Below are 24,417 nucleotides of genomic sequence, written 5' to 3' on the forward strand. Positions count from 1 at the left end.
GCAAGAGGACCGGTAGAGTTGGTCAATCACCGGCGAGGAGGCCCAGGAGCGGCTTGTGGTCGGTGATGAGGTCAAAAGTCCTGCCGTAGAGGTATTCATGGAATCTCTTCACTCCAGCCACAAGTGCCAGTGCCTCCTTGTCGAGCTGGCTGTAACTCCATTCGGTCGGAGATAGCGTCCTGGAAAAGTAGGCGAGCAGTGCTTCTCTTCCGTCTGGAAAATGGTGACTAAGGACAGCGTTGATGCCAAAAGGTGAGGCGTCGCAGGCAAGGACCAGCGGCCTGGCTTCACTGTACTGTAGCAGCACACTGTCCGATGAAAGGAGAGCCTTGACCGCGTTGAAGGCGGCTATCTCCCGATGACCCCAGGACCAAGGCGTCTTTTTTTTTATAAATATTTATTGAATTTTCCAATTTTATACAAACACAAAAAGAAAAAGAAAAAGAAAAATATTAAAAACAAATCAATTTCAATAACAGTTTTTCAATAACATGTTTCTTTGACTTCCTCATACCTCCCCTTCTTGTTTTCTAGTTCAAATTGTTAATCCAGCAAATTCTAATCTCTTAACTTTCCTTTTAACTAACACCTTATTTTCCAATCAACTTGTTAAATTTTATGACTTAAACAATTTTAATCCCAGTTATTTTTATCATAACAGCTAGAGACCACATAAGTTCAATCCAGCATCTTTCAGAGTTCATTAATTTTGTAGTATTTCTGTAAATAGTCCTTGAATTTCTTCCAATCTTCTTCTGCCGACTCTTCTCCCTGATCGCAGATTCTGCCGGTCATTTCTGCCAATCCCATACAGTCAATCAACTTCCGGTCAGCGCTAGCGACCGTAATGGCGGATTTCCTCTGAACTCCGGAGGAAATCGGCTTCGTGGAGCTGGGGTTCTACCGCTACGGCGAAGCGGGGACCCGAAAAAAATCACAGTCGGGGAAGCCTGTGAACTGAAGGCTCGGCGGGCTCCATTTGTGGCCCCCCCCGCTGCAAAGGAGCCTTTTTAAAGGCTCCGGATCGGACCGGGGGTGAGGGGTGCGGAGCTGAGAGCTGCCTATCCGTCTCCGCGAAGTGAAGCCGCACAGCCAGGGTCGGAGAGCGCTGATTTCTTCACTGGACAATTGGACTTGAAAACAACTACCCGTGAGTAGGATTTTGACATACATTTGGAAGAAATTATTAAAGAATTTGGCACTGAAACGGGAAAGGTAAAAACAGGAAGTCTGCCTTCCTGGACTGTTAATAGATCAAAGCAAAGAGACTGTAAAGCTGTGACTGAGAAAGACGTGCCTTTGAAAGGACTAGAATCCAGCACCAAAAAGGAAAATTCCCCCTCTGTTAGTTTGCTTGGCCAAAGTCCATTCTGACTTTTCAGGATTAATTTTAGAACGTTCCTGTTCACCCAGGTGCCGGGTGACTTAACGATACTTGAAATTAGCAGCTGTGAGGGTAGGTGCTTGCTCCTAAATGTGTTTAGAAGTTATGGGTATTTTTAGATTTTTCTTAATTGTTTCAAAATAGTTAAAATGCCTTTTTTTCCTTTTTTGGGAAAAAGAAATATTGTTTTTACTTTTTGTTGTTTGCCATCCTGGGCCCTTTTGGGAGGAATCATGGGGTAGAAGTCTAATAAATGAACAAACTACCTGGACAATTTAAAGGTGAGGTTGTTCCTTAACACCTTGGGACCCATTTATCTGCAAGATCATCTTACCCTCACATGCACCCACTCAGTCACTTCAGTCTGTGGAACTGGTGCTGTCGCAGGGCAGCATAGTGCTTGCCCTCCGTTTGTAAGAAGTCAGCCTCTGGAACTTCCTGCCCATTGACATCAGGCAGGTGACTTCATGTACTATTTTCTGCGCCTGTTAAAAGCTTTTTGCTTTCACAAGCCCACACAGATATGTGATAAATGATTTAATTTGGTTTTCAGCTAATATTTGATTTTAATATTTTTTAAATGTTTTAAACTGTTGTTTTTACTGTTTTACTTTATTCTTATATTACTTTTGTAAATTGATTTGAGGGTTTGTTATAGTTAAGTGGTATATAAATCTTGGGAAGTATATAAATCTTGAAAAGAAGCAAGGAACCAATTTCCTGGCAAGATAGCTGAAAAGGGGAGGGAGAATGATGGCTTTATATTTTTTTGAATTTATAACCTGCACTTTCATAAGGCAGAGTACAACATGTAAGGATCAAATCAACACAACATCACAAAATACAATCAATAAAGCATTGGTGGTAGTATGACCAAAACAGAGGCTGACCTTGTGGGGAAGAGGCAGAGGTCAGTGGTAGAGCACCTGCTTGGAATGCAGAAGGTCTCAGGTTCAATCCCTGACATCTCCAGGAAGAGTTGGGAGAGACTCCCTGCCTGAAGCCCTGGAGAGCTTCTGCCAGTCATTGTAGACAATAAAAATGTAGTGTAAGCACTGATAACTGGGAAACACTGGCCTGCAAGCACTCCAGTTGGAGAACAGCCTTGACCAAAGGTGTCAGGGGCTTTGAAGACGCTTGAACTCAGGACAAAAGGGAGAAACGTGTTAAGAGGAAGGCACGCTTGGCAAACCCTCACCGTGATACTGCCTGAAACCAATGTCTCCACTGTAGAAGGACGTGTGGATCCAGAATTGGCCTCCACAGTCACTTACGGACTCACGGTTAAAACCGTTTTCATGGAAGACAATCTTACATGGCTACGAGGGTTCGCCAAAGAAGAATACTGAGCTGGAGGGACTATTAGTCTGGTTCAGTATAAGGAGACTTCCTTTGCTCCTTGCCTTGAAGCAGTTTGGTGCAGCCTTTGACAACCTGGCAACCACTCATCCCACCCTGTGAGCACAGTCAGTGGCCAGGGGGGTGGGAGTTGCAGTGTAAAACATCTGAAAGGGTACCAGGATGGCAAAGCCTGCATTCAGCAGTGAGTCTGGCACCTTGTTTCAGCCTCTTCTTACTTTGGCTTAAGTGCACCCTCCTCCTCCTCCTCCTTACTTTGGGCATGGGAGGGGTTGCAACTGCCACTATTTTGGGTCTCCGAAAGGTTCTTCCTGTTCTAGGAACTCACTCTTTCAAACAGCTGTTATCAAGGAGGGGGTTAGAGTGGGGAGAGCCTTTTCCTGTTTCTATTTACCATGCCGCTCAAGCTGCCTGGTGGGACTTTTGCTTATTACCAGGATATCAGTAATATCTCTTCCCTCTGCCCCCACTCCCAATGTTGTGTTTCTCTCTCAGCTCCATCAATTCACTGCAGCTGTTTACTTTTTGCTCTCCACCTCCTCCCCCCCCAAGAAAACTCCTCTGTGTTAGGCAAAGCTCATAACATAGCTACGTACCCTGGGAGTTAGTGTGTGCTCCCTAAATCACACTGGAGGGCAACTGTTGTACAAAAGACAGTAAATTGATTTTCAACAACAAAAAAATACTGCCTGTCTCACATCGCCTTTTCAGGCACAAATTGCAGCTAGTGCTAAACACACACACAAACATACCAGTCATATTTTTTCTGCACAAAGTTAATTTCAAGTAGCTGGAGCTGACGGTTATTACATATGAAACAGGATTTTGCTTTGAATATTGTACGAGATTTTGTAAAACTCCTGTCAAAGCCAATCTTTGGAAGGGTGTTGGGGGGGCAGGACATGGGAGACTAGGGTTTGAATCCCCACTCAACTGTGAAGCTCAATAGGCAAACTTGGGGGCCAGTCATTGCCTCTCTCAGGCTAACCCCCCTCGCAGGGTTATTGTGGGGATTAAATGAGGAGAGGGAGAAAACCATGTAGGCCACCTTGAGCACCTTGGGGGAGGGGGAAAACATAGGATATAAAGTCAATACATGAACAAGAAGAATTCCATATTGTTTGTTGGTTCCATTTCTATCCCACCTGTTTCTTCAAGGAGCTCAAGGTGGTGTCTTCTCCCATCTTTCCTCACAACAGCCCTGTGAGGTAGGTTAGACTGAAAGACATTGACTGTGCTCAAGGTCACACCCAGTGAAGAATTGAACCCTGGTTTCCCAGGTCCTAGTCTGATTCTCTAACCACAAACCACACTGTGGCACTCAGGAAGCAAAACCACCCACTTCCCTTGATCTGTGTACTCTGATGGAGAGGTGGAGCTCCCCCCTCAGTTGATTTCAGTGTAGGGTTGTGCTATATAGGAAGCTGCCCTAGACTGGGCCAGAACATCAGTCCATCTACTTAAGTATTTTCCAGATTTTCAGACAGGGTTGTCTCCCAGCCCCATCTGCAGATGCTGACAGGAATTGAACCTGGGACCTTCTGCATTGCACTTTGGAGACCATGCCATCTGCTGCTGCTCCAAGCTAGAATGGAGTGGTGGCAATAGTGTTTGAGTAGGACCTGGGAGACCCAGGTTCCAGGTCCTCCTCACCCATGAAGCTCACTGGGTGACCTTGGACCAACCACAGTCTCCCAGCCTAAGCTGCCTCATAGGGGTTGTTGTGGGAATAAAATATGGAGGGGGGCGAGAGCTCTGTGCAATCCCTGAAGAAAGGTAGGATATTTTTGTAAACAAGAATAAAAGGCACACCTTTTTGTTTTCTGGAGCAGGGATTTTTAGTAGTTTGGAGAGGTCTGGGTTTGCCTGGCACCTGTGCCTTAGCTGTTCCATCAGCCTCGGAGGGGAGATGGTGTCATCCAGAAAAGCAGATGGAAAGAAGTGTCTGAGCAGCCAGAGGTCCAGAAGCACACGTCCTTGCCAGATGCTGGAAATAGCCAGTAGCGGACGCCACATTGTGTGCGCGCATGCACTCTCCTGATGATGTGACTTTTGAATCGGGAGCTAATTCTGGTGACTGGCGTTCCCACTCTTGCCCTGCTCTCTCTCCTCCCAACCCCACTTGAAATCCAGATTTATTATTCCACAAACATCTAGGCTGGGAAGCAAAGGGAGCCTCTAAGGCAGCATGCTTTGATGCACAAGGTTTCAATGCTTGTGTGTTGCCCACGGCACACACAGATGGCCTCCATGCCACATTTAGCATGCCATGGTTGGAAAAGAAAAATCAGGCACAGGGAAGGTCAGATCAAAACTTCCCCAAGTACCAAGATCTTCTTGCCACTGGAATATGCAATTGTCTGGGGAACTTGAAAGGGAAAGGACTGTCACTCAGCATCAGAGCATCAGCTTTGTTTGCAGAAACTCCAGGTGCAATTCCAGGTATAGCTGGCAATGGTTCTCCCCGCCCCCAGTGTCTGAAACCCTGAAGGGGCCCTTTTAAAGCCATCTTACGTGGTGCCCATCACTGCTTCCTGTGGAGTGAGTTCCATTGCTCCACTGTGCAGAGATGTGCTTTCCTTCCATATGCCTCACTGAATCTCCCAGCGTTCAGCTTCATGGTACATCCACTTTCTCTATCAGCCTTCTCTGTCTGCTTCTCTATGCTATGCATACTTTTATAAACTTACATCACGACATCTTGCTCTCCTTTAAGCTAAAAAGTCCCAAGTGCTACAACTTCCTTGCACGGGGTGGGTGGGTGTCTCCCCATGCTCTTTATCAGTTTGGCTGCCCTTTTCTGAACCTTTTCCAAACCTGAAATATCCTGTGCACAATAGCTCACTTTGCTTCTGTGAAATTGCCATGCGGGGCTGCACAGAGGAATATCCCCCCAGCAGTGGTAGGCCCCATTGTGTTTATGCAGATTTCAGATACAGGCTAGTCACTTGTGAGATCAGGCTTCTCCCCCCACTCTTTAAATGTGTGACCTTGCCCATAGGAGGGTGCAAATGTATTGGGCTCCTTCATAAAACGGAACACACTTTTTGAAACTGTTGCATGAGTGCTTTGCTCCACCTCTTTTTTTATCGTGGCATTCTCTCTCCCCCCCTTCCCCCCTCTCCAGTTGATGTTGCACAATGCCTGGCACCTCATGCATTAACATACATAAATGAGCATTTTTACAAGTGTCAGTCTTTTAATGCTGCTGGAGGCGGAGGGGGAATTTTAAAAGGGAGGGGGGAGAAGAATGTAAACAGAATGAAATTCTGAAGCTAGATCATTGATATGACAGGACTAAAGCGCAGGGGCTCTCTCTCTGAAAAGCCCCTCCTTTCATCCCTCTAATAAGTCCATTACTTGTCCTAGAGAATATTTGAAGGCCCTTTTCATGGGGAGCTGAGGAGCTGAGCGTGCTTTGCACTTCAGGGCTTTGTCTCCAGGCTCGGGAGAAACCAAAGTTATTTCTGCTTTAAAATAACAGGAGCAAAGGAACAGCTAAGCTCCTTTCATTCCGAGTCCCTTACATTATTTTACTGGACAAAGTTTGTGTTGGCTACAAAACAGGCCCATTCACAGGACCTAAGAGAAGGAATTTAGGTAAGAATGAAGCCAAGATTGTGCCATATATAAAGGCTCCTTTTGCAAAGGCCATTAAGAAATTGCAAATCATGAGCCTGGCTGAATGGTGACATTAAAATTAGCCTTGCTAATTTTCAGTAATTCAAGCCCATTGGGCTGAGCTTCCAAGTCTTCCCCAGGAGATGTTCCCATAATTGCGGTCTCAATATCTGCTTCAGTTAAGGTGAGTCTGCTTTAAAAAAGGGAGAGAGAGTTAAGTTGGGGAGAGGGATGCATCCTGACCAAGTTTTTAAAGTCAGCTGTATAACCAAGCAGGTAATCTCTTGATTCAGGGATAATATAGGCTGTGAGACAGCCATGGGTCATACTTTTTGCTACTTCAAAAATACATGGCTGTGGGTCTCTCCTGCATGTTCCAAAGATCTCAGAAGTCCACTCTGCGCTAATTTGCAGCAGGGCTTTTAGTGTGGCTACCCCATTCCCTCTTGAGACGCAGCTTCTCTGGAAACAACTGAAGATGCTTTTGTTCCAACAGGCCTTTCCCAGCTGGATGAATGGGTCTTTGCCACAAGGATCCACTTGTTGGACTTTTAGTCTTGCCTTAAACATATCTGTTGGTTTTGTGGTTTTAATTGTGTTTATTATCTTATGTGAAAATTGCCTTCAGACTGGTTTAGAAGGTGATGTAGTAGTAGTAGTAGTAGTAGTAGTAGTAACAACCATCTATTATTCTATAATAATGACTAATTAAACATGTTTATGCTTACACACTCGCACAGGTGCAAATGTGTACATGTTTCATGAAATAGTTGCTCAAACCACTTAGCAGTGGTATAATTTTCTGAGCCACATTAGGCCATGATCCAGCGTAGCCCCTGCTCAAGGACTCTTGAGGAGCCTGGTGTTTCTGAAGCCGCCATAAATCCCTTTGCGCTGAGGGCTTGGAAAGGAACATGAGTGGGACAGGAAAATTGGCTTCCAGGTGGAGAGATCAAAACTAGAAACAGAATTGTTGGAACCCAATACTAAGAATTTGTCAAGAATGTATAACTTGCTGTTGAAATGGAATACACAGGATGAGACGGTTAAATCAGCTATGATTAAATGGGCACAAGACATTGGTCATGACATCATGTTTGCTGACTGGGAACAGTTATGGACTACCGGTATAAAATTCACGGCATGTAATGCCTTAAGAGAGAACATTATGAAAATGATGTACAGGTGGTACATGACCCCAGTCAAGCTTGCAAAAATTTATCATACGCCCAATAATAAATGCTGGAAATGTAAGGAAACTGAAGGTACTTTTTACCACCTTTGGTGGACGTGCCCAAGGATCAAGGCCTTCTGGGAAATGATCTATAATGAAATTAAGAAGGTACTTAAGTGTACCTTTCATAAGAAACCAGAGGCCTTCCTCCTGGGCATGGTAGACCAATTGGTGTCAAGGAAAGACAGGACGTTTTTTATGTATGCTACAACAGCAGCAAGAGTTCTTCTAGCAAAGTATTGGAAGACACAAGAACTACCCACGCTGGAAGAGTGGCAGACAAAAGTGATTGATTATATGGGACTGGCTGAGATGACTGGCAGAATCCGTGACCAAGGGAAAGAGACGGTGGAAGAAGATTGGAAGAAATTTAAAGTTTATCTTAAGAATTGTTGTAAAATTAATGAGTGCTAAAATGTCATGGGTAATGTAAAACAGAATTGCAGTGATAAATAATTGGGAGGAAAAAGATTAGAAACTGAATTACAAGTATTGAAATTAGGGGTTGCTGGAAAAGTTTAAAACAGGGATGCAGAAAAGGGAGGTATGGGGAAGTCGTGGAAACAAGGTTCAAGAAAGAGAGGTTAAGAAATTATACGTGTTTACATGTTTGTCTGTTTATGTGTCGTCAATTGTTAGTTGTATTGTGTTTTATTATATGTTGTAAAATCAATAAAAATTCATTATAAAAAAAAAGGAAAGGAACATGAGTGAGCAGCATCTGCCCTTGACATTGGGAGGCAGCAATGAAGCCTCGGAATTGCCTGCGTTGGGAGTACATGCTGGGAGACTAGATTTCATCTATTGCTTGATCAGTGGAGAGCCACCTTGGTTGCAGCCGTTGCTTTTCTAGAATTACCAGGCTGACTAAGCAGTCTGAGATTAAAGACATGCCCCTCCCAGTTCATTTGCTTATTTAATTTTTACAATTTATGCACTACTTGATTGTCTCCAAGTAGCTCAGTACAAAAGACAAACATACAGTTTCAGAATGATTTTAACTATCAACTCCTCTTCCAAGGTAACACTGGGAATTGTAGCTCTGGAAGGGGAATAGGGGGTCTCCTAACAATTCTCAGCACCCTTAACAAACTCCATCTCCCATAATTCTTTAGGGGAACCCACATATGTTTAAAGTGGCATCATAGTGCTTTAAATATATGGTATGAATGCAGCCTCCATTTCTATCATGGGCTGCCTGACTATCCTACAGCGCAGTTGAGAGAAACCAACACACATACTCAGATTGAAAGTTTTGTCCAAACAGGCATTTGGGTTACCAGCTTCTTAATACTTGTATGTTGGCGTGCTGCTACTGGGACTCATGTTAGGCCTGCCTGCAACCCATTAGAGGGTCCAAGATGACCCACTAAAGACCAATACTGTAGACCACCCCTAGCACCCATCATCTCAGGCCATTGGCCTTGCTGGCCACAGGGGCTGATGGAAGCTTGTGTCCAACACCTTAAAGGTTGCAGACTGGTGTGTACAATGCTGAGCTAGATGAACAAACATTCAGATTTAGCATATAGCAACTTCTAGTTGTTGCACACATCTGTGCACACACACTAAGCCTTCGCACTGCAGCAACCTACCCTAGGATACAGAACACCCTCTCTCTGGGCTTAGTTGTTAACATAAAAAGACCAGGATCAGGCCAATGGCCCATCTAGTCCAGCTTCCTGTCCTCCCAGTTTCCTCACTGATGCCTGTGGGAAACCCAGAAGAAGCTCCTGAGCACAAGAGTCGTTTCCCCTCCTGTGCCTTCCAGCAGCTGATATTCAGAAGCATCGCTGTCTCCAGCTATGGAGACTCCAGCTTTCTCCTCCATTAAATAGCCCATGCCTGGTCCCAGCCATCCCATTTATGGCTGCTTCAGTCTGTGGTCCAAACATTTTCAAAACGGATGGGTCTACAGAGCCCCTGCAGGCTCTCTTGCAGTATGTTGAATAATGAACTGAAGATGTATGATCAGGCCTCCACTGCAAGAAGGGCTGCTGCTACAAATTAATCTGAGAAGTGGCAATGTGGAGAAAGAAACCCTCTCTGTCTGTCTGCTTCTCTCTCTCTCCCACCCACAGCATTCTGTGTTGTGGCTGTTTCTTCCAGAGTGTGCTGAGTGGCAAAGGAAGAAGTCAGCAAAGCGCAGAGCACAGCCAGTTCCCAAAGAAGGGACTCAAAGCATCTGTTGTGAAAAGTGAGGGTTGCTTTCCAAAGATCTCCCCCACCCTCTCTTATGCCACAGTGTTCCAGCACCATGGTGAGGCTGAAACTGGGGTTCTTCCATGAGGCCTGATGCAATTGGAGAAGAACATCTTGTCCTCAGGAGAGCAGGAGAAGAGCTGAACGGTGTTTCAGTCTCAGGAGCCTGACACAGTCAGAATGGTTTAACATAAATAGCTCAGTTTCACAAAACCTTTGACAAACTGCAGGCTTTCATTTTAAAATAATAAGAATAAGAAGCAAATAAATGAAGAAGTCACCTGCTTCTGGGTGCTCTTGCAACTGATATTTTATTTTTAAGAACGAGTTTGCCTATGAATTAACTGTTGAGCTGGTGGAGGTGGCCAGATGTGGAGGGATGAACTTCTTGGTCTGCACCTCAAACAGGGGAAGCTACAGTATGCTGAGTCAGAACTGAGTTGGTATTCCTAGCTCAGGAGCAGTGAATTTCCGTGGTCTTGAGCAGAGAGAGGTTTTTAAAAGACCATCTGCTCCCTGGTCCTTTTAATTGGAGACGTCAGCGATTTAACTTGGGACTGTTCAAGTATGAAGCAGGGAGTTGTGGCCCCTGCCTAAATGGTGATCTACTTAAGCCAAGGGTGGGGGGGCCCAGGGATCTCTGGATGTTATTGGACCCCCAACTCTCACCAGCCTCAGGCAGCATGACCAGGGACAGGGCTGACGGGAGCTGGAGTCCAGAAACGCCCAGAGAGCCCCCGACCTAAGAAGCAGCATTCTTCTTCTTCTTTTAGATTTTATTAAATCTTTTTCATAATACAATAAAAGAAACTGAAACAGAGAGTGGGAGAAAATGTTCTCTCTAGAATAACAGAATCATTTATTATGTATTGAATTTATGTACCACCATATACCTGGAGGTCTCAGGGCAGTTCACAGAGCAAGAATCATAGAATCTTAGCATTCAAAGGGACCCCAGGGGTCCTCTAGTCCAACCCCCTGCAATACAGGAATTTCAACTAAAGCATCCATGACAGATGGCCACCCAACCTCTGCTTGAAAACCTCCAAGGAAGGAGAGGCCACAACCTCCCGAGGGAGACTGTTCCACTGAATGATACCAAACTGATCTGCTTTCAGTTTGGCAATATTTCCTCAGTCTTCTGACCTAAATAGATTAATTCATTTTCCTTTTTAAACAAAAAGTCCAAAAGAGGTTCTCTAATTAATGTTACTATCAACTTTGTCTCCAATAACTTCAACGATTCCTCCGTATTAAACAATAATTAGCCTTTCCATCTTTGTCCACACAAAGAGTCTCTCTGCTGTGATCATACATTAAAATAATATTCCATAGTTCTTTACTCATTAAGTATTCATTAGTTCGTACCTAGTTCTGTTTCTTCTGTTCCCATTACTTGCTGTACTTGCCGTGGTTTGTCATCTTGATTTTGAAAAAATTACTGCTTTTCTTTATGCATCTTCCATTCTTTTCCCAATAAAAGCATCAGAGATTTGATAGTCTTTCCCCTCTAGATTCACTCCAAGCATTCATGACTGCATGCAAGATATGGAAGGATACCTTAGAAGAGGCATTTCTTCCTGAGTGAGGGAGATGCAGCCTCTTAGCTCAGGGATTAAGAAGCACATGGAGCCCCCTGGACGCTGCTGGACTCCAGCTCCCTCCAGCCCCAGAGAGCAGGGCCCAGTGGGGAGGAATGTGGGGCAGTTGGATTCCAGCAACATCTTGACAGCCACATCCTCCCCGCTATAATGGTGAATTGGCTCACCTTGATTTTAGTTGGCAGCAGCTGCTGCTGCAGTTAGAAGCACCGTGGAAATTATTGTGTATTTATTAAACCTATTAGTTGTTTTAATTAAAAAACTGATGTAACTCAAAGCAACTTAGCAACAAGGGCTGGAAGCAAGCTGAGGTCTTTTGAGTCTCTGCCCCTGTTGCAATGCACCTTGTATGAAAAAACAGCCACTGCCTGAATTCTGGGTTTGTTCTTCCTCCCCTTGCTGGAGGTCTGAAGGTTCTTGGAAGGACCTGCCCTCTGGCATAAGGGGTGCTGGCACTAATTGTGTGCTCTGTTAGAGTGCGCTGAATTTTTCACCTTTCAAATTACAAAAATGAGAGGTGGTAAAAAGTTGCAACTTGAGTTGGGAATTCAAAACATATTTTGGTTAAATGAATATAATTTAGTTTTGACTGGTAAGTAAGATCTGTGCAAAATTACGTAGAAATCATTAAAAATAATTGTCAAGTACTTGCAGTTATATTATATATTACTACCAATAGCAGTAGTATTTGGCATTCCCTGACGTTTTCAGAAGGAAGGTTAAAATTCTTTAGTTTCCAAAAGCAGACTTTGTTTTTCTTCATCAGACTTCGACTTACCAAGCTAAATGTTTCCCAGTCACAAAAATAATAGCAGTTTTGAACTCCTCACACCCAGAAATATACTTTTCAGACCACTCACTGAAGAAATATGCTAAAATTAAGTTTCGCTCCCTAAAACGAGATGTCCTTGTAGCTCCGTGGCAGAGCAGCTGCTTGGCATGCAGAAGGTCCCAGGCTCAACCCCCAGTGGCATCTCTAGGAGGGGCTGGGAATGTTTCCCTCGCCTGACACCCAGAGAGCCACTGGCAGTCAGTGCAGACAGTTCTGATCTATACGAAATAGTGGCTTGACTCAGCATAACGCAGCTTTGCACGATCTTCTTTAATTCAGTTCTTCCTCTGAAACCACCAGGGCTAGATTATTACTGTAACTTTAGGGGATAGGCCACAGCTGAGTGGTATATAGCACATCATTTGTGTGCAGAAGATCCCAGGATCAGTCCCCAGCAGTAGCAGGTAGGGCTGAGTGTGTTAGAGACAAAGACATAGAATCATAAGTGTTGGAAGAGACCCAAATGGTCATCTAGTCCAACCCCCTGCAATGCAGGAATCCTAGCTAAATCTCCTGCTTGAATTGATGCACATTCAACCTTTACAAAAACCTTGGCCATGGCAATAACTTGTTTGTACAGCAAGGGGTGTTTCTACGCAATGACAGCCTTGCAATACTTTTACAGGGGATTTCATTTCCCTGTGCACTGCGTTCCAGATACAGCTGAGCCCAGTTGGGAAATGACTTTGTCCCTTGGTGCATGCCTGGTCCAGATTAGAACAAAGGCACTTAAAGTAAGAACATGCTGAGGGCAATACTTCTCCCCTCCACAAGATCCAAGCTGGCCAAAGAGGATGCCAGACAGGAGGAGAAGGCCCTGCCTCTGGTGAACAGGGGCAGCCTTGTCTTGCAAAATGTGCTGAGGCATTTGAGCAGGATGACACAGATGTCAGGGCAAGGATGAAAGGAAAGGGCACATGCACACACAGGTAGGAAAAGACCTGGATGTTTAGAGGAATAAGCACTCAGAGGTTGTGGCAGGTAAGCACACAGGGGTCCCAACAGGCACGGGTAACAGTGAGTCGTACATAGAAAGAGAACCTCTCATTCCATGACAACACAACTGCATGTTACTTTGTGCAACCTCTCTCATGTCTGAATTCATGGAAAGCCCCTGCCTGTCAGTGCAGACAATATGGAGCTAGATGGGTCCAATGACCAGACTTTGTATAAGGCAGAAGGGCAGCAGCTCTTGTGATTACCAGCAACTGGCATTCAGAGGCATGTTGTCTCCACCATCCTGTCCATGACACTGAATGGTCGCTTGTGTATTGGACTCCATGACAGCTCCAGAAATGATTGGGCAAATGCAAGGGAGAAGTCTGCGTGCCTTCCTGGGTTGCCACTGTTCTAGCTGTCTTTGCTCCTGTGCCTTTAATGCCCAAGGGCAGACCCCATGGTGTTGATGAGCACACTCCCTCTGTCTCTGTCTCTCTCTGGGTGAGAAGCAGCTTCTTTTCATTTTCTCATAATCCACTGCATTTAAAACTGAACACCCCTTTTAAATTGGAGTGGGGAGAGGTAGAAACCACAAATTCTCTGGGTGCCATGACACTTGCCCACGATGCGACTCGACATGCAGGATAATTGCAAACTGGCACCCAGCAGCTTTGTTTCCACCCTGCTATTTGGCTCAGAGGGTGGCTGCCTCGGCTGTAGGTGGACACGCTGCGGTACAAGGCAGTGAATGATTTAGGCAAGCGAAACCAGCTTCCTCCAGTAACAAAGGCCAACTTGTTCGCAAAGCATGGAGACCCTGCCATGCAGCAGGATTCTAAGAAGATGGAGAAAGGAACTGGGTTCTGCCAGGGCCAGATTATGCCCTTTAGAAGCCCTAAGAACTGAACAGATTGTGGTGGGTTCTACATGCAATTCAAAATAAGAGCACTGAACTGGAAAATAAAATTTTACTTTTGAAAAGGCACAGAATTTACATGTATGCTGAAATGTAAATGCATGGTTAAACTATGGAACTCCCTCTCACAGGAGGCAGTGATTGCCACGAACCTAAATGACTTTTTAAAAGGATTAGACAGATTTATGGAGGAAAGAACTATCAACAGCTGTGAGCCATAATGGCTCTGCTCTGCCTCCATTGTCAGTGGCATGATTGTTTCTGAATATCAGTTGTTGGAAACTGCAGGAGAAGTGAGTGGTTTGGGGCTTAATTCTTCCTTGTGGTTTCCCCATGGCTGGCCCCTGAGAGAACAGGAGGCTGAACTCAAGTTGCACCTCTGGCCTGATCCAGCAGCTGGCTCTTCCTATGCTGTAATGGCAAGATCTGACTTCCTCGCATTATTTCGATCGGCGTTAGTAGGAAAGCCCCTGGCTTAGGCAGGGATAAGTGATAAAAAGAGAAGAGGGAAATGGGGAGTATATGGAAGTCCGGCTAAGTTTTTATTTTCCCTGTAGTGACTAATTCTTTTGAAGCATCAAATGCCAAGTTCTGTTTTGCTGGTGGCCTAAACATGTGCTCAGCCTGCCTGTTGGGCTCTCCCGAACTGGATGCTCTCCAGCAGCCAGGTATGAAGGGGGTGTGGTTACTGGGCAGAGTCCATGGAAATGAGAGGAAATAAGAGTTCCATCTCATGCCTGCATCATCATCGTCATCGTCATCATTAATTAAATTTATATACCACCCTTCACAGGGCGGTTTACAAATCACAAAATGCAAACAACAACAACAACAATAATAGAAACACATTTAAAAGGACATAGGCCGTTTAACAGCTTCCCCTAGAAGATGGTCTTCAGGAAGTGAAAGTATTCACCAGGGCCCCTTCTGGTTGGAAGCCTCTGCCCTTCAGGCCCTTATTATTGACTGTGAAGCAACCTGTGCAAAGACCTTTGCGTTTTCCTCTAAGCCTTCCTGGGAGTGCAGTGGGTTTGCTTTGTTCTGCATTTGCTGCTTTATCTGTTTCCTTTTTTCTGTTGCTTTACACTTGTGGGAGACATAGCTCAGTGGCAGAAGATCCGCTTAAGAGGGTGGGGTCTCACGGGATGGATGGGCAAAGACCCTTCTCTGCCACAAACCTGGGGAGCTGCTGCTGGTGGTCAGAGCAGATCACAAATGGACAGGATGGGCAAATTTGTTGCTTAGTCGTTTAGTCGTGTCCGACTCTTCGTGACCAGAGCACGCCAGGCACTCCTGTCTTCCACTGCCTCCCGCAGTAATATGTGACAGCTTCCTGTGTCCTTTTTATGATATTGATTTGTTGCTGAATTGGCTCTTTTTTCAATCAGTCATTTTGTAATTTTGCACCTTTTTATTTTCGTTGTGTTGTGTTACTGTTGCAAGTGGATTTTATTTTATTTTAAAAGGAACTTGGCAGCAAGATGGGCTACAATTGTTGGAAATAAATGGAGGAGAGGAGTTGGTGCACTAGGGGCCACTATAGAGATCTCCCTTCCCATCCCTCCCCCACCAATGCAGGAGTGTTGAAACTTATAGCATCATATTCATTGTGCTTTCAGATTGAGACTCAGTGGAGCTTGGTGAAGGATGTGCTTCTGGGGAGCTGGAGAGGGAGAGGAAAGGGGCTGGAATGTGTGAGGCCAAGACATAACAACAACAGAGAGAGGTAGGGCTTGCACATCTGAGACACCAGGGATAAGTCGCACCTACAATACTCTGTGTGCTGCTCAATGAGGCCCCATAGGGTTGTACCCAATGCTAGGTCTTAGGTTCATTTATTTTAATGGGTCTACTCTTGAGTAGGACTTGGTTGGATACAGCCCGTAAGAGTTGGATGGGTTGTCAGAGGTCATCTAGTGCAGCCCTCTTCTGCACGTGTGTTGGTGAAACCAACAATCCATTGTGGGGATTTGCAGTTGGCTCCAAAGTCTGCCAAAGTGTTCCATCTTCTGTTGCCTTTGCACTCATACTCTGCGCTCACATTCACTGCCTTGTCTCTGTGTGTGTGTAAGAGAGAGAAAGTTTGTTAACTGGAATGAGTACAGTAAAATGTTAAATTTCTTGACTTTGCTGGGGATTCCCTGCCTCCTCCTTTATATACCAGTGACAGTGACAAAATCACCCTGAAGGGGCCCCTGCTGCTGATCCAGGTGCGTCAGAGTCCACAGACAAAATCCCAGATCCTCCCTAACTATTGGTTTGATTATTTTTTTATAAATGGGCTCAATGTGGTGGCCCATCTTGTTTTTATTTAGCTTTCAAAATGGGTTGTTACATTCTTTTTCCCAAAGGAGAGGCAGCAAAGGAAAATTAAATATTTAGCTTGTCGGAAGTGAAAAGGGACTGTTCTGTATTCAGCTTCACAAACACCCTTCTGAGGCAGGGAGTAGGTTCTGAGGTATATTCCCGTTTTCCAGTCTGAGGACACTCGGTGTCACCATTATTGGTTAAACCAAGCAAGGCTCAAAATCTGTTATCTTTTCAGCAACATGCAGGTCACCCTTGATTTTCTTGTGTCTTTGATAGCTGTGCCTTGATAGCACCACCCTTCTTGCTCATCTGCGGGCCAATATCCCCACCTTTCTCAGCCCCTGATTCAATTCATTCTTGATGGGTGTTAGGTGTCAAAGAACAAATAATTCTTTCCCCTTGCTGCTCACGGCACAGTATTCATGGCGGCAATGCAATTACGGGAGAGGATAAGACGTTGCTCAGCTTCATGCTCTGTCCAGCCTGGAGGCCATCCACCAGACTGTGCTTGGCATCTCCTCCAGAAGGCCCGGAGGCATGGCAACATGAAGGCATTCTCTGGCGTTGGCACCTAGCGGTCTCTCCTGTGGCCGCCTGGCTGGGTGCCAGCCTCACGTTGCCTTTTATGTTCTCCTTTTGTTTGCAAGGCATGAGTCAAAAAGGCTGGCCTTTTATGGGACTGAAAATGGGGTGAGGATGGTGAACAGAGGGGAGAGCAGAAGGTAGCCAGGCACAGATATATAAAACCCACTAGGTTTATTTTTACATTTGTGTGTGTGTGTGTGCTCTCTGCTGCAATGCACGGGCTGGCGATGGCAGCTCAAAAGCAAATCGCCTTCTCTTCCTGGCTTTTGGCATGACTTTGGCTGCCCTTGCAGAGCTTTCCAGAAATGTTGGCGTCCAGCAAAAGGCGGCTGGTTGGTGATGACTCGGTACCTGGAAAGCTTGTGCCAAGGGAGATGAGAGGCATAATTCAAATTGTGTTTCCCCAGTGGAATGTCCCCCACCCCTTAACCCTTCCCCCATTTTTTTATTTTTTATTTTTGTTGACATGGAAAGCACATATTCGAAGGCTTACAGCTGCTGGTCGCTGTCATTCCTGTTGCATGTTGAAGCAAGTCCAGAAGATCTTTGCGTTTGATGTGCTACCAGTTTGAAAAATCAAACATCCAAGCCCAGCCAGCCTCTCACCACTAGAAGGGAGCTTTTACACACACACACACACACACACACACACACACACACACACTGCACTCAGAGAGAATGGGTGTGTGCTGGTGCTTTCAAGAGAAGAGCTGGTGGCGGGAGGAGGTGCTTCTTCTCCTGCTCCAAAATGCCAGCGGAGCTAACGAATATCCTTGCAAAAGGTCTGTCTAACTAGAAGCACAATGTACAGGGCTGGAGCGTAAGAGGAGGGAGGCTGGGGGAACTGAATTAGCACAGGTTGTCAAAATTGCCACCTGGGTGTAGCCTGCCTGGTTCAGCTCTGGAGCTGATTTTGGGAGGCTGCCTGGAAGAGCTTGTGTGGCGGGGGGCGGGGGGGAGAATCTTGGCAGGACCAAGAGATTTAATTGAGAACTGGCTCCATGGCAGGAATGTTTGCATCATACAGAAGCCATTAGTGTGATTGGGCTCCCTTGTCCTCTGTGAATGTGCCATGTGGTGTGTGGTCTGTGCTCCCCAACGGAATCCCGCTTTGTGGTTGCTTTTGCTGGAGGGAATAGAGAAGAATTCTGAACACTACGTAAGGTGTCTGGATTCTTCTCTCTCTCCACCCGCCACCCTTAACCCACTTCTCCCACACCTCAGGCTGCTCCTTTAAAGGAAAGGAATGTTGTGGGGAAAACCTGGGAATTTTGAAATGCAGTTCTTCTGCCAAAATGAATCTAGTAGGGCAAAGTGTGCATAAAAATACATATGATAAGTGAAAAATGGCATAGGAAAGTCAGCATTACATTAGGGAATGTTGGTTTGCAAAACAAAATGTGTGCATTTGGCAAAATTGTGCAGTGAAATGTGTGTATTAGGAGAGATTTTCACTACAATCCTGATGAATTTTCATGAAGACTTGAAAAGTTGTGCAAATGTGGAGAACTGAAGATTGTAAAAATGGGAAATGGACACCCCTCCAAAAAGGTAGAGCAAGATTATCCCAGAACTGGAGCACCGAGAGAGCCTTGTTCTCTAAGCAATACAGAAAGCTTAAAAGCGCCCCACCTTATTAGCATTTAACTTGTGGAATTTCAACTAGCCAGGCTTCAGCAGCATATGGTTGAAATCGTGTGGGTTAGATGCACACAAGATGTGGGTATATTGCACTGATAGACCTGGAGTACTCAAACCCTCTCTTAAAGTCATTTGAGCCACTAGCAGTAGGTTCCAGTCCATATTCAATATTCTTTCCTTTCTTTATTCTAGAGCTGGCGTATGATCTGGACACAGACAACATCCCTTCAAACAAGCAGCTCTGGGATCAGAAAAGCAAAGAGGTGTCAGTGATTCACAACCTTGGAACAGGCGTCGTGATGCCGGGTCTGGATCTTTTGGGCTCTCTCCTTACGGTCCTACTTCTTCTGCTTGCCAAATAGTTGTGGAACTATCTCCTCACTGAATTTGCGACATTTCGTTTTGTGAAGTTTGCTCACAAACTCTCTTTCTCCTCCCAAGGCATGTGGAAAGAGCAGCTTCAAATAAGTTTCATTTTTTAAAAATTCAAATAAGACTTGAAGGAGGGACTCGTTGTAGATGTAGTGAACAAAAGAAAGTTCTTGTGTTTTGGAGAAGTCTTGCCTAATTATAAGAGGGTAAATATACTCAACATTTGCATCCCTTAAGAGATTTATGAAGATGGAAGTTTTTCATAGCTTTTTAGAACAACAGCCTTGTTTCATCTTGAGCTAATTGGCATGGTCACTTAAAAATGGTACTAAGCATCATCCACTGGCTTTTAAATATATACATATTCAGTAATTGGACTGATTTTAGTGGACACTCACCTGAGAAACCTACAATATCCCAAAGCAGCAATGACATGTTTTTACTCTGAGGGCTGGACCCCTGGACTGAATTTTCAACATCTGTAGCAAGATTGGCAGGAGGCATCCAGACTGAGCTTTCGTTGATTTGAAACTCTGGATTGTGGTTAATTATGAGCTACATATACAAAAGTTTGAGAAATGTTTATGTGTGTTACATGGCTGCCTAGACAGTTCCCTGAATTGCAAACAAACAGACCACTTCCTGGAAAAGATGGGTGCTGGGAGTTGGGAAGAAAATGGGCAGAACTAATTCAAAGCCTGCCCTTGTAGAGCTGACCTGATTGGTGATGGGAAGACAGGCCATTCTGGAGAGGCCCCACGCTGTAGGAAGAGGCACCAAGCCCTTTGCAGAGAATACAGAACAGCAAGCATGTCATTTTAAATAAATTTCTAAAAAACAAACCACCGACGACCAAATGTGTTTTGTTTATCTGTTGGTCTTGTGCTCAGAGCCTGCATTTTGAGTCTTCGGAGGTCAGCCTAGTTGGGCAGCTTTGGGTTTATAATTTGCTGTTGAGGCAGCCAGGCAGTATTTTTAGGAGAAATAGATTCCAGCGCCAGATGAGGCAAGTTGATCTATAGTGGTGGGTGTATATGTGTGTGTTTCTGCATTCATTGCAGCTGCAAGACTACACACACATTTTAATGTCTGCCTTTAAAGCTGCCATCCCATACACAGTTTTATGTGGGGAAAGGCCCATTGAATTCACAGGGACCTACATCTGAGTAGCTGCACGTCAGGTGTACACTTGAACCTGCAGACCTCTAGGGGTTGCTGGACTAAAACTCCCATCATCCCTGACCGTTGATCATGCTGGGAGTTGGAGTCTAGCAGCATCAGGAGAGTTGCAGGCTGCACCATCTCTGGTCTAAGAAGATGCGCTCCTCTTCTGAATAGAGGCCTCCCTCCCTCCCTCCCTCCCTTGCATACAGCAGGCAAAGCTTCTTCATAGTTCACAGGTGACCTTCCTGGTATTGCGGGGTTGCAACTCCTAACATACCTGACTGTTGACCAGGCTGACCAGGGCTGATAAGAGTTGGGAGTCCCACAATATCTGCAGAGGGGGCATTCTCCCTGCAATAAGGGGTTTGGGTGGGAAACATTTACAGTCACCAACACAAATGTCCCAACTTTCCATCTGCCCTGGCTCTCATTTGCGGGGATTTTTTTTTTTTTTAAAGTTCCATATCTGACACTCTTTCCATTAAATTCTCATTTGTGATGGGAACACCTTACCTCACCTCCACACTTTTTTGGCAAATAACTCTTGAAATTCATAACAGATGAGATGCACTTTGTTTTAACACAACTTTGCTATAAGGTTTTGTGTTTTTTGCTAGGCACTGGAGAAGAGAAGAGAGAGGAATAGCATTCTGGTGTTTTTCTTTTTTGCATTGTTGTTCCTAGCTAGGGATAAAAGGGTGTGGAAAGCTTTCCTCAGCAAAAAGGGATCACAGGAATGTCCCAGAAACAAAAGGTGTCCCCAAAAGATAAAGGAAGGTAAGAGCAGGAGAGTGTCCGGTTTTAAAATGAACCAGTAACCTTCCATAAATGCAGCTTGAGTTGTCAACGCTTGCTCATGATTTCACACAAGAACCCATTGCAGTCCTGTCCTGAGAAGCCCCAGTGGCTGAATGCATGCAAAAATAATATCTTAAATTTAAAATAAAACAGGAGCCCTACTCGATCATACTCGACAGCCCATGCCTGCACACATATGGAACAAAGGGGCAGGACAGTGAATGTGGCTTTCACTTGCACTTGAACAAGAGCCGGAGTGAAGGAGCTGCTTCCCCCTTTGAATAAAATTTAGGTGGCTACCCTGAATTTTCAACTTTTTTTCTTTTTAAGTACAGTGGTACCTCTGGATGTGAACGGGATCCGTTCCGGAGCCCCATTCACATCCTGAAGTGAATGCAACCTGCGTGTGTGCAGGTTGCGATTCTCCACTTCTGCACATGCGCGTGACATCATTTTGAGCGCATGCGCGAGCAGCAAAACCCGGAAGTAACGCACTCCGTTACTTCCGGGTCACCATGGAGCGTAACCTGAAAACACTTAACCTGAAGCACATTTAACCCAAAGTATGACTGTATGTCTCTATAGTTCTCATACTTACAAAGACTTAAGGGTGATGTGCAGACAGATATTCTACAGGAACACTGCCCACCTTCCATCCCCCCCCCCCCCGGCGAAGAGCTAAACTACCTGCTTTGCACAGAGAAGATCACAGCTTCAGTTCCCCAATGGCATTTCCAGATTGGGCTGGGAACGTCCCCTGCCTGAAACCCTGGAGAGCTGCTGCCAGTCATTGTGGACAATACTGAGCTAGGTGGACCAGTGGTCTAAGGCAGTTCCTGAGTTGCTGGCCAATGCATACAGAATTCTGGAGTGATGGATAAGCACTTACTTATTTAACAATTCCCAGTGTATTTAACCCCTAATGCTGCTGGCATTGACTGGGGGCTTGCTATGTTTCCCCACCCACAGCGGTGTCAGTTGGGGATTTAACCCCTTATTAGCACCAGATGCTGCTTTGCTCCTTGGCATCCACACATGAATTTCAAAGTAGAAAAGATATAGCTCAGTTGGGAGAGCATGAGAATCTTAATCTGAGGGTTGCAGGTTCGAGTCCCACATTCGGCAAAAGATTCCTGCATTGCAGGAGGTTGGACTAGATGACCCTCGTGGTCCCTTCCAACTCTACAGTACTATGATTCCATAGAGCTGGCTGAGTTGTGATTAAAAAGAATCCCCAAAGCCCCCATGCTCCTGTAGGCAGTTGGAAGCTTGGGGGTCCAGTGCTCCCTGGCAATGCTCCCTGTTCCCAAGGAGGCAACTGACAAGGGGATGTCCTCCACACTACGTTTTGTGATGGTCTTCCAATGGTGACTGGAGCAGAAAAGCAGCAGGAGCCTGACGAGAGAGGATGGCTCTACTGAGACATGAAGGGCATCCAGACTTGGAACAGCTTCCTGTCTGCTGACTGTGATCCAGCCAGCACAAAAAAACCCAACAACCTGAGCTTGCTGTCCTTTTGGTCCTGGCAGAGGACCATCTGCTTGCCTGGAAGCCTTTCTGTCAATTGTTGTGGCCTCAGACACAAGCCTTTGGGCTCTCGGGGGGAGGGGGGCTGCACTTCACCCCTGCTTGGACCTTCTGTCATCCCTTTCCCTATGCTGGCCGAGGGGGGCTGTGCTGTACTGCTTTTATGTTACGTAAGATGATAAATAAGTATGTTTTGTTTTTGCTCAGAAGCACTCAAAGTGGTCACAATGCTTTCCCCTTTGCTGTTTGAACAACATCCCTGCGAGGAAGGCGAGGCTGAGGGACTGTGGCTTGCATCCAAAGTAGTGCTAAGTCACTCTGTTAGGGCAAGGATTTCTTCTTATGTGATGGAACACGCCCCGTTCTTTCCCCCCCGTGATTCCTGTAAACCTGCTGGGGGGTGGCCTCCCAACCCTCCAGAGCAGATTTGAGATGGGCATGGAGGAGAGAAAGGGGGGGCAAGTTCCATTTCACCAGTGTAAATTCTTGCATTAGAGAACGACAATACTGGATACCACCCAAGGTCCAAGATCGCCCATTGAGCTTCATGGCTGAGCAGGGATTTAAACCCTGCTCTCCCAGGTCCAACTCTCTAACCACTACACTAAACTGCCTCTTGTGGTACTTGTACAGAGTAACAAGCCCAGAGACGCTTCTTCTGCTGACCAAGGAGACTGAATCTAGAGAGGCATTCTAAGGGGAGAGGCAGTGAAAGTGGCTTTCACACACACTAGCTATAGTCTGTGGGGTGTGCATTCGAACCACTCTCCTCATGCTCAGAAGCCCTCTCCACATATACTCATGTGCAGGAGGAGTCGGGCTACACTGCTGACCCACCCACAACATCCACAGAGTGGGTGCATGGGCACCTGAAAACCTGAGTGGTTGCTCATGCATTGGGGCACCACATGATCAGGACACCTGTGACCAGTGCTTTTTTTCTGCAGGGACGCAGGGGTCTGCATACCCCTAATCATTTTGTGAATCTTTGTACTTTTGTCCATTTACTGTAATTATTTTTCCCGATTTGAACTATAAAATGGTGATTTTCTTGAGTTAAAATGAGAGTACACCTAAACATTTTTTAAGAAAAACAAGCACTGCCTGTGTTATAATCCATGGAGATGCTCTCTGCTAAGGAGGGGTGATGCCAGGGGAGTGGGAGGTTGCGCACTGTGGTCACCCAGAGAGGGTGAACAGCAAGAGTAGGCAAAGACAGCATCTTGGAGGGAGATCAAGATGTGGGTTCAGGACCACAGATAGCACAGCTGAGCCCAAATGTCCTTCTTTGGTCATGGAGCAACAGGCTGATTTTATCACAGGGCTGGGTACTCACACATTGGAGGCCTCACACCTTGACTTTTGCCTTCTGGCTAGTTAAAGGGCTTCTTCGAGGTTAAGGGCTTTCCAGCTACGAGGGCTGTCAAGCAAGCATTTCTCAGGCCATCCTCCCTCATTGTGCTGTGTCATCTCTTACACAAAATGGGATTCATCTGCTGAGCTCTCCAAATCTCCTGCAACTTTATATCAGAGGCCAGAAAGCCTACCACAATGGGCTGAGTGTAACTCCCTGTTCCAGTTCCCTATTTCCCCATTCTACTAGAGGCTGTCTAGTAAAGCTCATCTTCAACAGAAAATTTCTTCTCTGGCATGTGAACGATGTCAAAAGAGTACCTCTTTCAGAACTGCTGTAACCAAGGAGTCAGCTAATCTAATCTCTTGGTCAGGCATAGGCAAACTGGCCCTCCAGATGTTTTGAGACTATAATTCCCATCATCCCTGACCACTGGTTCTGTTAGCTAGGGATGATGGGAGTTGTAGTCCCAAAACATCTGGAGGGCCAAGTCTGCCTATGCCTGCTTTTGGTTGTAAGAAAGGGGACAGGGGCTCGTGTCACGTAGTCTTGTAGTAAAGTTGTTCACACACTCACAT

The 24,417-nt window shown here is 45.6% G+C and overlaps 2 protein-coding genes across 4 annotated transcripts in view; both read left to right on the forward strand.

Moving 5' to 3' along the window:
* GPC3 (glypican 3) overlaps window positions 1–19,838 on the forward strand; it is a 236,671-nt gene extending 216,833 nt beyond the window's left edge. For all 3 annotated transcript variants that reach the window (XM_083595426.1, XM_083595427.1, XM_083595428.1), the window contains one exon: window positions 18,817–19,838. In XM_083595426.1, coding sequence (XP_083451552.1) covers window positions 18,817–18,986 — 170 coding nt within the window. In that variant the 3' untranslated portion in view covers window positions 18,987–19,838. The remainder of the gene's footprint in view (window positions 1–18,816) is intronic.
* KLHL13 (kelch like family member 13) overlaps window positions 1–24,417 on the forward strand; it is a 1,461,558-nt gene that overhangs the window by 302,060 nt on the left and 1,135,081 nt on the right. The window lies entirely within an intron of this gene.

This window comes from Podarcis filfolensis (genome assembly GCF_964270895.1).
Source record: "Podarcis filfolensis genome assembly, chromosome: Z".
Lineage (NCBI taxonomy): Eukaryota > Metazoa > Chordata > Lepidosauria > Squamata > Lacertidae > Podarcis > Podarcis filfolensis.